Below are 13845 nucleotides of genomic sequence, written 5' to 3'. Positions count from 1 at the left end.
GGAAAAGCTTGTCTGGTTCTTGGCGATGGGTTTAGGGAAGAAGTGGCAGCTGGGCACATGTCCCACACTGTCTCTGTATCACCATGCAACGAACGACATCCCGTGTAGAACCATCGGGAGAACACGTTTCCTGAAACGGACTCTTGGGATTCTTGATGGGCTTATAGTCTCTAGCGTTCAGCTCCCCGACGCTTACCGTCGGTCTTGGTCTGCATAAGACCGTTGATGTCTACGGTCCCGTCAAGGGCAAAGGTTTGGGTACTCTCGTGCCGCCTCGTGCTTGAACCAAGAGGTTGGGAGCTGCTCCTCTGGGTGTGCAGAGAAGTGGTACGCTATCGGAAGGAGGCATGTCTAGCACGGGTTGGCTTCCTGGGCCTCGATGGAGACTCCGAAGGGGGGTTACCCATGAGGTATATTGGATGCGAAATGAAGAGCAGACCATCTCGACGGTTGTACGATGGCTTTTGGCACCGAGCCTTTGCCGTTCAGCATCAGAGGTTTGGGGAAGATGAGGCAGCCAATGGCAAAGCCCAGGTGGAGCGCGTGCGAGGGGTCTGCTTAGGTATCAAGAGTGAGAAAACTGTCCTATGCCTTCAAGTAAAAACCTTATTGAGAATTGGATTCCAAGTCTTCGTATCCGCAGATTGTCCTATTGGATCTGTCTGGCAGTTCTGGGATAGAGAGTCTTGATGTGCCTGCCATTAGGAGAAAGTGGGATATCACCTCGGCAGCATTGCGGCAGACCAAGACATGGAAGTCCAACAAAAACGCATGATGTCAGAAGTGGCAGGGATAGCTGTCGAGGTATCCGGGGCCGCAATGGTCGGCGCGGGCGGTACCACCAGGGCTAACTGGCGAACGGGCGGCGCGGCTGCTGGGCTGGCCAGTTACAAGTACAAGTAGAGCCAGCAGGGCCAGGTCCCCCCAAGTCTCCCCTCCAATTGGCAGTGGGTCGGGGCATTGCAGTAGCGGCCCCACCCCTCCTTCCGCAAAATCAGGGGTCCCTCCAGCCTGTCACTCCCGCACGTGTAGGTTTTGCGCCCTGTGATTGGCTGAAGCTCTGCTCCAGATCTAGGGCGAGATGCACTCTGCAGAGATCTCGGGCTCGTTTTTTTCTTCTCGTCTTCCCCACTTCTCTCGCCTCCAAAACGAGGAAGACAACATTCGACATGCCATTTCCCCCTCCAGCAAGCTGACGGACTCGCGCCGTGCAGCCCTGGGTCAAGCCAAGCATTTTCCAAGCCTGCCGACAGAGCCGTTTCGTCCGCAGCTAGGTCGCGAGCAGAAGGAGAGCACACGACCACTTTCCCAATCTCGAAAGTTGGGAGTCGAGGAACATGACCTCGCCTTTTATATGGGCAACGCTTCTGCGTGCCGGGCTACGTCAGCGCCCATGATGCTCCTCCGTTCTGATAGCGCCATCAGCTCGATTGATTCCGCCCTTGACCTTGACGTCAATTCCACACACCCCCATATCCCATCTCCCAGTTCCCTGGTCCATCCTGAGCATGTGGAAGTTCTTGGCGTTCTCATAGGTAGACAGACCCGACAACCTCCAAAGGGCCGACCGGATGGATGACATTGCAAAATGACAACCCTGCCAAAGGCTCGTACGCTCGCTCTTCCTCTTCCACGCCCCCACAGTCTATGCAAGCAGGGTAAACGCGGCAAAGGAACACAGGAAACATGTGCTCTGCTGCAGAGTGCAGTGCGTGCATGCGTGCGTCTTGTCGAACAGCAGCGAGGAGGGCGAGAGAGAGAGAGACAGACCGCCGGGATGGAGCAAGGACGATCTTGGCGGCAAACCCCTCCCGCCAAAGGGTTCTGTTTTTCTGGATCTGGACCCGGTGGATGAACATGTGGGTTGATATGTCCTTGTAGCATCAAGTCCCTAGCAGATCCTGTGGACCTCTTCGAGGTACGGAAGCATGCAAGTCTTTTTTTTTTAAGCTCGTCCGTGGCGCCAGTCTCGCCTTCGCCGAGTCAACCTCCACCCTCCCGGCTATCCTGACTTGCTACCAGTGCCACCCTCTCTCCTCCACCACACTATCCCATCCTAGACTGCTCTCTGTCTCTCTCTCTCTCAACGGTACCTACTCTCCATTAAAAACTCCCCTACTCCCCCTTCTCCCTCACCCTCTCTTGATTTCTCCTCTTGATTTCCTCATGCAAACATCCTTTGCTTCCCAGTGTTGTCTTACACTGTTTTAGAGAAGGCAAACTCTCTCGTTTCCCTCCCCCAGCGTTCCTGCTCTGTGGGGTGTGGATATCCCACTCTTACATTCCTCGCCACTTTTTTCTTCCTGGCGACGGCACTTCGCATACCACCGCCGCGTTGTATTGGGGAAAAAAAAAAGACGACAGAGAATTGTGTGCAGTCACCTTTCCTCTGATCTTCCCTTCCCTTGTCCAGGTCCTCTACTGAACGACGACCGGTCGCCATATATACGAACACCATGGCGGACCTACTACAACACCATCGCCACCACGATCCGAATATCGGCCTGATCCCCGTCCCCCACGGCCCGGAAACGGGCGACGAGGTCGATGAGTACCCTCGCATCGGTCGCTATACCGCCGAGCAGGAGCGCCTCATCTTTTCCCACCTGACCCACCCGGACGACAGCTTCAACGACGAGGGCACGTACTGGGCCGATCTGCCCTTCTGGAAGCGCCTCTCCTTCGTCAACAAGGTCAACAATGAGGAGGCCAAGCGCGAGCTGAAAGCCACCGGCCGCCTGGCCAAGCGCGACCCCCTCGGCCCTGTCGGTTGGTACTTTCGCAATGCTGTCCTGCCCGGTGCCGGTCTCGGCCTCGAGGGCTACGTCCTCTTCAGTATCGGCAACCTGGAGCCGCTCTTTGCCTCCACCTGGAAACAATGCTGGGGCAAAAACCCCGAAGTCTGCGACAAGAACTGGATTGCCGCTGTGACGTATCTCGAGATTGTGGGGATCATGGCCGGTCAGGTGGCTGTCGGTGTAAGTGATGCCAGTGCTCAATTCTTTCCAGCCGGCTTCAGTTCGCTAATGATATCCTCGACAATAGATCATTGGTGACTGGATTGGTCGACGATGGGGTCTCATCCAAGATGCCTCCGTCATGTTTGTCGGCCTCCTCATGTTGACCGCGAGTTGGGGCACCAGCCTGAACGGCTGGGTCATCTGCTATGCCTGGTCTCTCTTCTTCTACAGTACGTGTTCCAGCAAGCCCCCTTGGATAGCGAATATGCCTTACTGACCTGCATATTCTCCCAGGCTTCGGTGTTGGAGGCGAGTATCCAATCACGGCGACCTCGTCCATGGAGAATGCCGCCGGCGCCGGCAAGATCTCGACTCGCGATGACCGTCTGCACCGTGGCCGCAAGGTCACCATGGCCTTCCTCATGCAGGGCTGGGGCCAATTCTTCAACCAGGTCATCCTCATCCTCCTCCTGCTCATGTTCCACCACGGCGACGGCGACCCGCCATACGGTAAGAGCACCGTGCAGTGGGTCTTCCGCGTCTCCTTCGCCCTCCCCGCCGTCGGAACTCTTTGGCTGGTCTACTACCGTACCTACAAGATGCGCAACGCCAGCAAGCAGCTGCAGATCGCCAAGAAGCGCGGCGGTGTGACTGGCTACGACGCCACCTCGCTCAAGAACTGCGTGCACCACTTTGGCGGCCGCCTGCTCGCCACCGCTGGCACCTGGTTCTGCAACGACGTCTTCTTCTATGGCAACAAGCTCTTCCAAGGCCAGTTCATCAACGTCATCTCCTCCAACCCCAAGTCGGTCATGGTCACCTGGCTCTGGAACCTGTGCAACGTGCTGGTGTCCCTCGTGGGCTACTACCTGGCCTCCTTCCTCATCGACCACAAGCTCTACGGCCGCAAGATGATGCAGCAGGTCGGCTTCGGCATGTGCTTCATCATGTTTGTCATTCCGGCCTTCAAGTACGAGTACTATACGTCTCCCGCCGGCATCCACGGCTTCCAGACCATGTACTTCCTCAGCTCCTTCTTCAACCAGTTCGGTCCCAACGCCGTCACCTTCCTCGTCGCCGGCGAGGTCTTCCCCACGGCCGTCCGGGCCTCGGCTCACGGCTTCTCCGCCTGCATTGGCAAGGCCGGTGCCCTGCTCGCTTCTATCCTCTACAACTACATCGACACGCAGACTCGCTTCTACGTCGTTCCCTGGTTCGGCCTCGCCGGCATGCTTCTGACCCTCATCTTCCTGCCCGACACCACCGGCCTCGACCTCAAGGAGCAGGAGCGCCGCTGGCAGTACATCCGCGAGGGCCGCGCCGAGGAGTACCACGGCATCGCCGTGCACCCGCAGCACCTGTCGCTGTGGGAGCGCCTCCGCGGCGTCGGCAAGTCGTACGACCCCGAGGCCGACCTCAAGGCCAAGATCGAGGACCTGCGCAAGGAGTGGGAGATGCGCGAGATGGAGAAGGGCGAGAAGGAGGTCCGCGGCGAGCCCACCGTTATGGACGGCGACGACGACTTCAACGAGGCGGTGCACGGCTACTTTGAGCGCACGACGCGCGACAGCCCCCGCATCAAGGGCATGAGGAGGGCCGAGGGCGTCCTGGGCGAGAACATCTCGGACGAGGCCGCGACCGCGTACAACAGCGGGGACAGCCAGCAGGGCAGCGCCAGCAACAGCAACAGCAACAGGGCCGACGAGAAGAGGACGGTCCTGCCGGAGCCCGCGCAGGATCCCGAGAAGGAGGCCATGCAGCAGCAGCAGCAGGACAGCTCGAAGATCCAGTAGAGTGATGTCTTTCGGTCGCTCCCTCGCTTCTGGCTTTAGCAGGCAGAGGTTCTGTGATGAACGCCCAACATTTGTGTATATAGAGTACTCCCTAATCACTTTCGTGTTGGAAGGGTTTTTATAATATTCTTGGTTGTTGGAAGGGTTTTTGCCTTTCTCTCTCTAGAGAAAAGTATGGCGTTACAAGGCATGGCGATTGAACATCGAGTACACAGCATGAAAAGCGGACCAGAGAGACGTTGGATACCTACTCGTGGCAGAGGTCTATGAAATTCGTTTACGGCATTTAGCATGTGGAGCTTCGAGATACCGTGAAGGCTCCTGAAAATACAGAACAGAGGGTATAATTATTCAAGAACGCACATTTGAGTCAATTGGAAATGTCATCTTTTTGCGTGAAGCTGAGTGAAAGTCATGATACTGACCCGATGCCACTGAAAGAACCGTCTTGTAGTCTGGCTGTAGACAAGCTCCACACAGCTGGTTGGCAGCTGGCAGCACCACTCGTTGCTCCTTCCCACAAAGAGGAGGGCGAGCGAGGGCGTCGCTGCCCGCCCCACAGCACCCCACCAACGAATTATTCGATTTTCGAGTTGAATTTCTCCATCCCACCAAGGCCAACACAGTGGCACCGCGAAACTCTGGTCCACGACAAACACGATCGACATTTCGAAGCCCGTTTCAACTCGAGACACGGATTCAGAAAAATGTCGTCATCTCTCGCGGACATCATCTCCGCCCTGCCTGATGGCGAGGGCTGGGGACCCCCGGCTACCACCGAGACCACCCTCGACGGCGTGCCCTACGCTCCCTTCTCCAAGGGCGACAAGCTCGGCCGCATGGCTGACTGGGCTGCCGACAGCAAGGATGGCCGTGATGGCCGCGGCGGTCGCCAGCAGTACAACCGCTTCAATAGGGATCAGCAGGTTTACGGCGCGGGCAGCGTCTCGCTCTTTGCCGTTCCCCAACAGGCCGAGGACGAGGCCTCCTTCTCCGTCGTCTCCAACACCCGCGACACCGGCAAGACTCGCTTCGGCCGCGGCGCCGTCTTCACTCGGGGCCGTGGCCAGCGTGGCGCCGCCCAGACGACCCGTGGCGGAGGCCGCACCCAGTTCCAGCGCACTGGCGGTCGCCAGGGACAGCAATACGGCGGGGGCTACGACGGCCGTGGTGGTGGCCGCTCGAACGCCGGCGGCAGGGGCGGACGGCGCTTCGGCTGGAAGGACTACGACAAGCCGCAGCGCAACCGTGATGCCTCGATCAACATCAAGGCTGACTGGAAGCTGCTGGAGGAGATTGACTTCAACCGTCTGGGCAAGCTGAACCTCGAGGCCGGCGAGGGCGAGGACATCGACTCGTACGGTTTCCTGTACTACTACGACCGCGCCTACGACAAGCCGCCGGTTAGGGCGACCGAGCGCAAGCTGACGCCCATCGACCGCGCCGCGTACAACGTCACCACCTCGTCCGACCCCGTCATCCAGGACCTGGCCGACAAGGACGAGGCCACCATCTTTGCGACGGATAGTGTCCTGTCCATGCTCATGTGCGCCCCGCGCTCCGTCTACTCGTGGGATATCGTCATCGCCCGCCAGGGCAACAAGGTCTTCCTCGACAAGCGCGATAACGCCGCGCTCGACATGGTCACGGTCAACGAGAACGCCGCCGACGCGCCGCTCGAGGCGTCCGAGGGCAGCAAGGACAACCTCAACCAGCCCCCCGCCCTGGCCGAGGAGGCCACCTACATCAACCACAACTTTGCCAACCAGGTCGTGCTCGAGTCGGACAGCTCCAAGGTCGAGATGGCGCACGAGAACCCGTTCTACAGCGCCAGCGACGAGTCGGCGCCGCCGGCCTCCAAGGCCTACAAGTACCGGCGCTTCGACCTGTCGACCAACGAGGAGGAGCCCGTCTACCTGGTCGTGCGGACGGAGCTCGACGCCGTGCAGAAGAACGCGCTCAGCGGCGAGGACCAGTTCATGATCATCAAGGCGCTCAACGAGTTCGACAGCAAGGCCCAGGGCTCCGGCGGCGCCCTCGACTGGCGGACTAAGCTCGTCAGCCAGCGCGGTGCCGTGGTCGCCACCGAGATGAAGAACAACTCGTGCAAGCTGGCCAGGTGGACCGTCCAGAGCTTGCTGGCCAAGGCGGACGTTATGAAGCTTGGGTATGTTCTCCCCGCTCTTCTCTGATGTGGAATTCTATGCTAACAAGTACAAATCACAGTTTCGTCTCGCGTGCCAACCCCAAGTCCAACGACAAGCACGTCATCCTCGGCGTCGTCGGCTGGAAGCCGCGCGACTTTGCCAACCAGATGAACCTGTCGCTGTCCAACGGCTGGGGCATCGTGCGCACCATCGCCGACATGTGCCTCAAGAGCGGCAGCAGCGACGACGCCAAGTTCGTCCTGGTCAAGGACCCGAACAAGTCGATCCTGCGCCTGTACGAGGTGCCCACGGGCAGCTTCGAGGACGACGGCGAGGAGGAGCAGCAGCAGGGCGGTGAGGAGGAGGCTGAGGAGTAAAGTAAAAGAGAGACTGGGAAGTCGAGCGGGTCTTTGTGTGAAATCAACATTACAAACATTATTACCGTCTGCTAGCCTTTTGAGGGACTTGCGGGCAACTTGAAAAGTTTAAAGGGGAGCGGGTTTTGCATGCATGGAATCGGGCCCCCGTTAACATAGACTACGAGAGGAATGAAACTCCCGGAAGAAGCGTTTGGTTGTGCACACCTGAGGTCATCGCGGTTCTCCCTTTCTGGTTGTTCAGTGCGTGCATGTGCTATGTTGTTGAGCGGCTGCCCAAGTCTTGCGCACGGATTTCTCGGCCAAGTGGCCGGGAGTGAAATCTCCAAGCCATCCCTTCTCAACCATTTGGGAGTGGGCTCAATCCCCAAACCCCAACGTCTATCTACTCCTTCGACGTCATGAGTAACTCTTGAGGTCTCGCTGTGCCACTTTGGTTTCATTTCGTTCCGAGCGAAGCCACACACGCAACTGAGCGGTCTGCACGCGTTATCTTCCTACGGCCAGAGAGTCTGCCAAAGCGACCCCTTGTCTGTCTCAAGCCACGTTGAACCTGATTGGTGTGCCCAAAGTTGTGCGTCGATGCATGAGGGAGAACTGGGCTCTGCGCCACCACGGGACAGAGGACGCCAATTGCTGCCCAGCCTTAGTGTGTCGAGCCAATCCTGCCTTGCAGGACGGACAAAAGGTCCCCCCCTGTCAACCTGTATTCACCACCACCCCGGACGCAAATGCTCAGCCGCACGCACCTGTATTGGCCGAGAGCGGTCCCCCCATCCCCCCAGCTGCAGCGTTAGATCCGTTTCGCGGCGTGGCACAAGCGGGTAAGTAGGTGTTTGCGTCTGGCCTGGGTGCAGACGGGAAGGGATCGCTCACTCATGGAGGGGGATGAGAGAGTGTGAAAGAGGGTGCCAAGCGGGCGGTCTCTGGGCCGAGTCCGTCGAGGGGCTGACGCCCTCACCACCACCCTCGTCGTTGTCGTCGTCGCGTTCTCCGAAGCAGGAGGGAGTCCGCGCGCGCACACGCGAACAAGAGTCTTTTGAGAAAGCGAGGAAAGGATCGTGCCGCTCCAGGATCCGACTATATTTGACAGGCGGGTGTGCTAAGCGTTTCGTTCCGTCCCCATTCCCCCCCTTTCGTCTTTCTTGGCAAACGGTCCCCGTCCTCCGGTTCTGCACTTTTTTGGTGTACGCTCACACACACACACATATTTATATATATCTACATACATACTTGTTTGACCTTCCTGTTCTGGAGAAACGGACAACAGAAAAAAACAGCGAGAAGGAAAGAAGGGTAAGAACGTATATATATATCTGTGTATATATACACACATCATGAACTTTGGCATCGGCCTCAACGATGTCATCGTCATCACCAAGTTCGCGTGGGACCTGTACAAGGCGTGCCGCGAGTCGAGCGACGACTTCAAGCGCCTGTCGGCCGAGGTCGGCTCGCTGCACGTCGTGCTCCGGGAGACGGAGGACTACCTGCACGACCACCCGGAGCTCGACGCCGAGCGCCGCCGGCGCCTCGTCTTCCTGCTCGACGCCTGCCGCCTCACGCTCGACGACCTGCAGCGCCTGCTGCTCAACTACGAGTCCCTGGGCACGAACCAGCAGCGCACCTGGGACCGCATGCGCTGGGGGCTCACCGACGTCAGCGACCTGCGCTCGCGGCTCATCTCCAACGCGACGCTGCTGGGGGCGTTTACGAGCAGCTTGGCCAAGTGAGACTTCCTCTCTCTGTTTTTTATCTCTGTCTTTTTTTCCTTTTTTTTCCCTTTTGCACGTGTGTTATGCATGCTCTCTTGCAAGGAACGGGGACGTTGGGAAGTTAAAGAGTATGGAACTAATAAAAAAAACAGCTCCTCCACCACGCGCATGGAGAAGCGCCTGGCCAAGTTCATGACCGAGGTCCGGGCGGGGCTGCGCGAGGGCTCCGTCGTCACGGCGCCCGACGTGACCGAGACGATCGACACGCCCGACGTCTGGGGCCAGCTGCGGCGCGAGCTCGAGGACGTGGGCATCTCGCACGCCGTCATCGACGAGAACCGCGAGTACATCAAGGCGTGGTTCAAGACGGCGCTGCAGGACGGGCTCATGGACGAGGACAACCCCGCCGCCGCCGCTGCTGCCGCCGCTGCTGCTACCGGCAACGACGATAGTGGCCTGTTGATGCCGACCCCTTCCTCGTCGTCGTCGATGCCCATGATGATGACGACGCCGGACGCGTCGGACCCGAGCTTCAGGGTCACGCCGCCGGCGCCGAGCGACTCGGGCTACGGCGGCAGCGTGCGCATGGACAGCGTGTCGAGCATGACGTCGGCCAACGGCGACTTTGAGACGGAGCTGCGGCGGCGGCACACGGACCGCGAGGTCGACGAGGCGCTGCGGTCGCTGTCGCTGTCGCCGTCGGCTACCACCACGTCGGCGTCGGCGTCGTCGTCGTCGGCGGCAGCAGCAGCGCGGATGCCGCCCGGAGGAGGCGCGGTGGCGGTGCGGAAGAAGTCGTCGCCGGCGCGGATGCTCATGAAGTTCTTGCAAAAGGACGACGCCATCATCCAGGCCGCGAGCGACGGGGACATCAAGAAGGTGGCGAGGCTGATCAGCGTCGGGGTGGATGTGAACGCCAAGGACCGATGGGGGTGAGTTTTCTTCTTCTTCTTCTTCTTCTTGCTTCTTGTTTTACTACGCCATTTCCCGTTCCTTCACTGCCTTTTACCGTCTTTTCCTTTTTCTCTCTTTTCTATACATATCTGGCAAATACGACGACTGGTGTATGTATATACGCTGATCCTTCCCCGGAAAAACAGATGGTCTGCGCTGAGCATGTGCGGCTACGGAGGGTACACGGACATTGCGCGGCTGCTGCTCGAGCACGGCGCCGACCTGGACAACATCGACGTCGACGGCGAGTCGCCCGAGGACCTGGCGCGCAACCGGGGCAACAGGGAGATGGTGATCCTGTTTGACGAGGAGAGGAAGGCGAGGGACCTCAGGGCGCGCGAGATGGACGCCGAGAAGCCGAGAAAGGTCGGCTCCTGATGATGATGATGATGATGATGACGGCGACGATGTCGGTGACACTGTTTTTTCTTTCCGGGTTACATGATTCGGGGAGTTTGGGATTGGGATATGGCTTTTAGGCCCTGTGCTAGATTGCTCTTGGGAGATACCTTCTTCGCCTGTTATGCATGGCTTTAGCAAATATACGCCGCTTATAGATATTTATTTCTCGATAGATATACGAATGAGTCTACATGTGCTCACGACAGCATCGCATTTTGGTCTGAGATGAAGTCGATTCGAATCTATGAATGGGTTGTGAACGACGTGGTCCGGGAGATCGCTCGCATTGAGTCTACCGTTCCGCAGAGTGTATCATTCAGAACGTGGGTCGATCCGGTAAACCTCATCGTGTAAGTAGATGGATCATGGCCTACAATGCAGTCGACTTGAAGCTGAAAAGCGCAGCACACCAGACCAGTGGTTTAATTACACGGTGGCTGCGGAGAGGCTTAGAGCTGCAGCTACCCCAATAGCGCGATTCCAGTAGCGGAGTCACAGTCGTCTTCAAGGCGTGGATGGAGCGCCGGCGGCTATGCCTAACGGGTCGGGACGCAGCGGGTGCCGCCTGTGACTTGATGCACTCCAGTCTCGGCTCATCAGCCAGCCAGCCACACTCTCTGCACTTCCAGCGAGCAAAGAACAGTGCACCAGCACGAACGAGAGAGGTTGACACTGCGGCTTTTTTTTTTTATGATAGTCGCGCAAGCGGTGTCGGAAAATCGCTCGCCTTCGCCTTCCAACCTGGTGTCATAGAGCTGTCTGTGAGCCGAGGTTTTTCTCTGTAATTGGCGTGATGGTCTGCTCTGAGCAATAGCCCCTGATCGAGCTGCGGCGATATAGCGCTGTGCTGCCGCCGACACCTAGCCAGTTTCCCCCTTTCCTTCTGCACCTGAAAGACATCCCAGGCTGTGAATCCAGTGTACACCCGCTTGGGCAAAGATCTGGAAGTGTTACTTCTGTACCCAGTGACGCAAAGATGGAAAAGACCAACACGGACAAGATCCACGTGGGTATCGTGGGCGCTGGTATCTCGGGCCTGCGGTGCGCCGACATCCTCTTAGCCCACGGCTTTCAAGTGACCATTCTCGAGGCGCGAGACCGGATAGGAGGGCGTGTAAGTTCCTACCGTGATTCCCGTTCGAAACAACTGTCCGCAGTACTAATTCGAAACCCTTCCACCCAGATATGCCAGTCTGAAGAGCTGGGTTACACCGTGGATATGTGAGTCTTGATCCTGATATGCCTAAAGAAGACAAAACATCTGACAAGTGGTGACCACCAAAGCGGCCCAAACTGGATCCATACCTGGGACAGCGGCGAGGTGCACCCCATCTACCACCTCGCGCAGCAGACCGGCACGCCCCTGCACCGCTGGAACAGCAAGCAACTGCTCTTTGACTCCGAAGGCCGCCGCCTGCCGGACGAGTTGACCGACCGCCTGTCGACGCTGCTGTGGGAGGTCATCGAAGAGGCATTCGAGTACAGCGCCAAGGCGGCTGGCCGAGTTGGTGGCGGTGATGGAGCCACGGAGGGGCGGGGGGACGGCAAGCCACCGAAAAGATGGCCGTCGACGATCCCGGCGGACCAGTCCCTCTACGACTTTGTCAAGAAGCGCGCGGCCGAGCTGCTGCCCGACGAAGGAGAGAGGCGCCTGCTGGTGCAGATGAGCGAGATGTGGGGGGCGTACGTCGGCGAGCCGGTCTGGACGCAGAGCCTGCGGTTCGCGTGGATGGAGGAGTGCTGTGGCGGCGGTGAGTCTTTTACCTTCGGTGTGTACTTAGACGTGAGAATGCTGACATCCATCAAAGAGGAGATGTTTGTCGAGTCCAACTACTCGGCCATCCTGCAGCGCATCGCCGCGCCCGCGCTCGCTGGCGCCACGATCAAGCTCAACACCATGGTCACGGGCATCACCACTTCGACTCGAGCTTCTCAGGAGAACTCCGGCGCGGCCCGCGAGCAGCGCGCCGTCTCCGTCTCCACGGCCGACGGCACGTCGACCGTCTTTGACGAGCTCGTCGTCACCGCGCCGCTGGGCTGGCTCAAGCGCAACCACGAGCGCGTCTTCTCTCCGCCCCTGCCGCCCCGCCTGTCCTCGGCCATCGCCAACCTAGGCCTCTCCATCCTCGAGAAGGTCTTCATCACCTTCCCCTCGGCCTTCTGGGTCTCCGCTGCTGCTTCTGCTTCCGCCGCAGCCGGCCAGGGCCAAGACGATGATGATGACGACCCTTTCCCCTCGTACACGAACTGGCTATCCCCGGCGTACGCGGACGACACCAACCCGCACCTCTGGCCCCAGGAGATCTGGAACCTCGCGGCCTTCGCCGCGCCGAACCGCCACCCGACGATGCTCTTCTACCTCTACGGCGACTGCTCCCGGCACGTGGCGGGCATCGTCGCCGACACGACGCCCGCCGCCGCGGGCCCCCAGCGGCGGAGGTACGAGCTGCTCGACGCCTTCTTCCGGCCCTACTACTCGCGGCTCCCCGGGTTCGACCCGTCGTCCGCCGACTGCGCGCCCTCGGCGATCCTGGCGACGGCGTGGCAGCGCGACGAGCTCAGCGGCGGCGCGAGCTACTGCAACTTCCCGGCCGGGATCGAGGCCGCCGACGAGGACGTGCTGGCGATCCGGGAGGGGTGCGGCGAGGGCCGGGCGCTCTGGTTCTGCGGGGAGCACGCGGCGCCGTTTGAGGAGTGCGGGACGGTGGCCGGGGCGTACCTCAGCGGCGAGGCGGTCGGGAGGCGGATCGTTGGCGTGCGTGGGCTGGAGAAGATGGAAGGAGGGGAGGAGGAGGAGGAGGAGGGACGGGCTGGCGTGATGGCTTAGGATGCGGAGGTTGGAGGTTTCGGGGGTAGGGTACCCTTTTCCTTTTGTATGTTTGCCTTGACTGATGATGAGAATGATCCACGAGATTTACATGATATTCATACATACGCGAGCAAAGTACTCCCCTTTCGTTCTCCTTCAGTCATATAACTCCTATCAAAATAGCCTCCTCCAGTGAAAAAAGACCAAACAGCATGGCCAACATATCTGCCACTCAAAAAGAAAAAATATGACCGAGTGAATGTTTTGCAACGATGACCTGGCGTAGAAGAAGAGGAGAGGGAGAGGGGGGGACGTCTGCCCCTTTATGGTTCGGCTTCCCCTTTTCTCCCAGGCACCCACCCTATGAATCACCTACCTTCACCTCACCTCCCTCCCACCCCAACCCAACCAAGAGCAACAGCCCCTTATCATTCTCAATAGAGTACCTGGTTTCCATAGGGGGTGGGATGGTGCAATGGTTCATGACCACGATAACGTGGATTCCATTTAATAAATAGCACGCCATCCTACCCTCACGGTGGAGGACACCACAAAACATTAATGTGGCTGGTCTCGTGTTCGAGTCAAAGAAAAACCTCGAAAGGGGTTTTTCGTAGCCAGGAGTTCGACTCCTGGTGAGCTTTTTGTTCTTTTTGCCTTTTTTCGCGTTTTATTTTTTTTTTTTGGC

General features: G+C 58.8%; 4 protein-coding genes across 4 annotated transcripts; all 4 read left to right on the top strand.

Annotated features, from left to right (window-relative positions):
- Positions 1-2456: 2456 nt before the first annotated feature.
- E0L32_009740 (uncharacterized protein) lies at positions 2457-4753 on the top strand (the record flags this gene model as incomplete). The annotated part of the gene is made up of 3 exons (XM_031144736.1): positions 2457-2978; positions 3046-3190; positions 3255-4753. 3 exons carry the CDS (start codon positions 2457-2459, stop codon positions 4751-4753), a joined length of 2166 nt encoding a protein of 721 aa, XP_030990511.1.
- Positions 4754-5460: 707 nt separating this feature from the next.
- On the top strand, positions 5461-7277 carry E0L32_009739 (uncharacterized protein; the record flags this gene model as incomplete). Its single annotated transcript, XM_031144735.1, has 2 exons — positions 5461-6920; positions 6980-7277. 2 exons carry the CDS (start codon positions 5461-5463, stop codon positions 7275-7277), a joined length of 1758 nt encoding a protein of 585 aa, XP_030990510.1.
- A 1337-nt stretch (positions 7278-8614) lies between these two features.
- On the top strand, positions 8615-10324 carry E0L32_009738 (uncharacterized protein; the record flags this gene model as incomplete). The annotated part of the gene is made up of 3 exons (XM_031144734.1): positions 8615-9006; positions 9145-9924; positions 10093-10324. 3 exons carry the CDS (start codon positions 8615-8617, stop codon positions 10322-10324), a joined length of 1404 nt encoding a protein of 467 aa, XP_030990509.1.
- Positions 10325-11324: 1000 nt separating this feature from the next.
- E0L32_009737 (uncharacterized protein) lies at positions 11325-13175 on the top strand (the record flags this gene model as incomplete). Its single annotated transcript, XM_031144733.1, has 3 exons — positions 11325-11462; positions 11532-11569; positions 11618-13175. The coding sequence occupies 3 exons, from the start codon at positions 11325-11327 to the stop codon at positions 13173-13175; spliced, it is 1734 nt and encodes a 577-aa protein (XP_030990508.1).
- Between the last annotated feature and the right edge of the window lie 670 nt (positions 13176-13845).

This window comes from Thyridium curvatum (assembly GCF_004353045.1).
Source record: "Thyridium curvatum strain D216 chromosome Unknown NODE_73_length_209619_cov_86.844896, whole genome shotgun sequence".
Lineage (NCBI taxonomy): Eukaryota > Fungi > Ascomycota > Sordariomycetes > Thyridiales > Thyridiaceae > Thyridium > Thyridium curvatum.
Note: the sequence above shows the minus strand (reverse complement) of the source record. Positions and strands in the feature narration are given on the sequence as shown.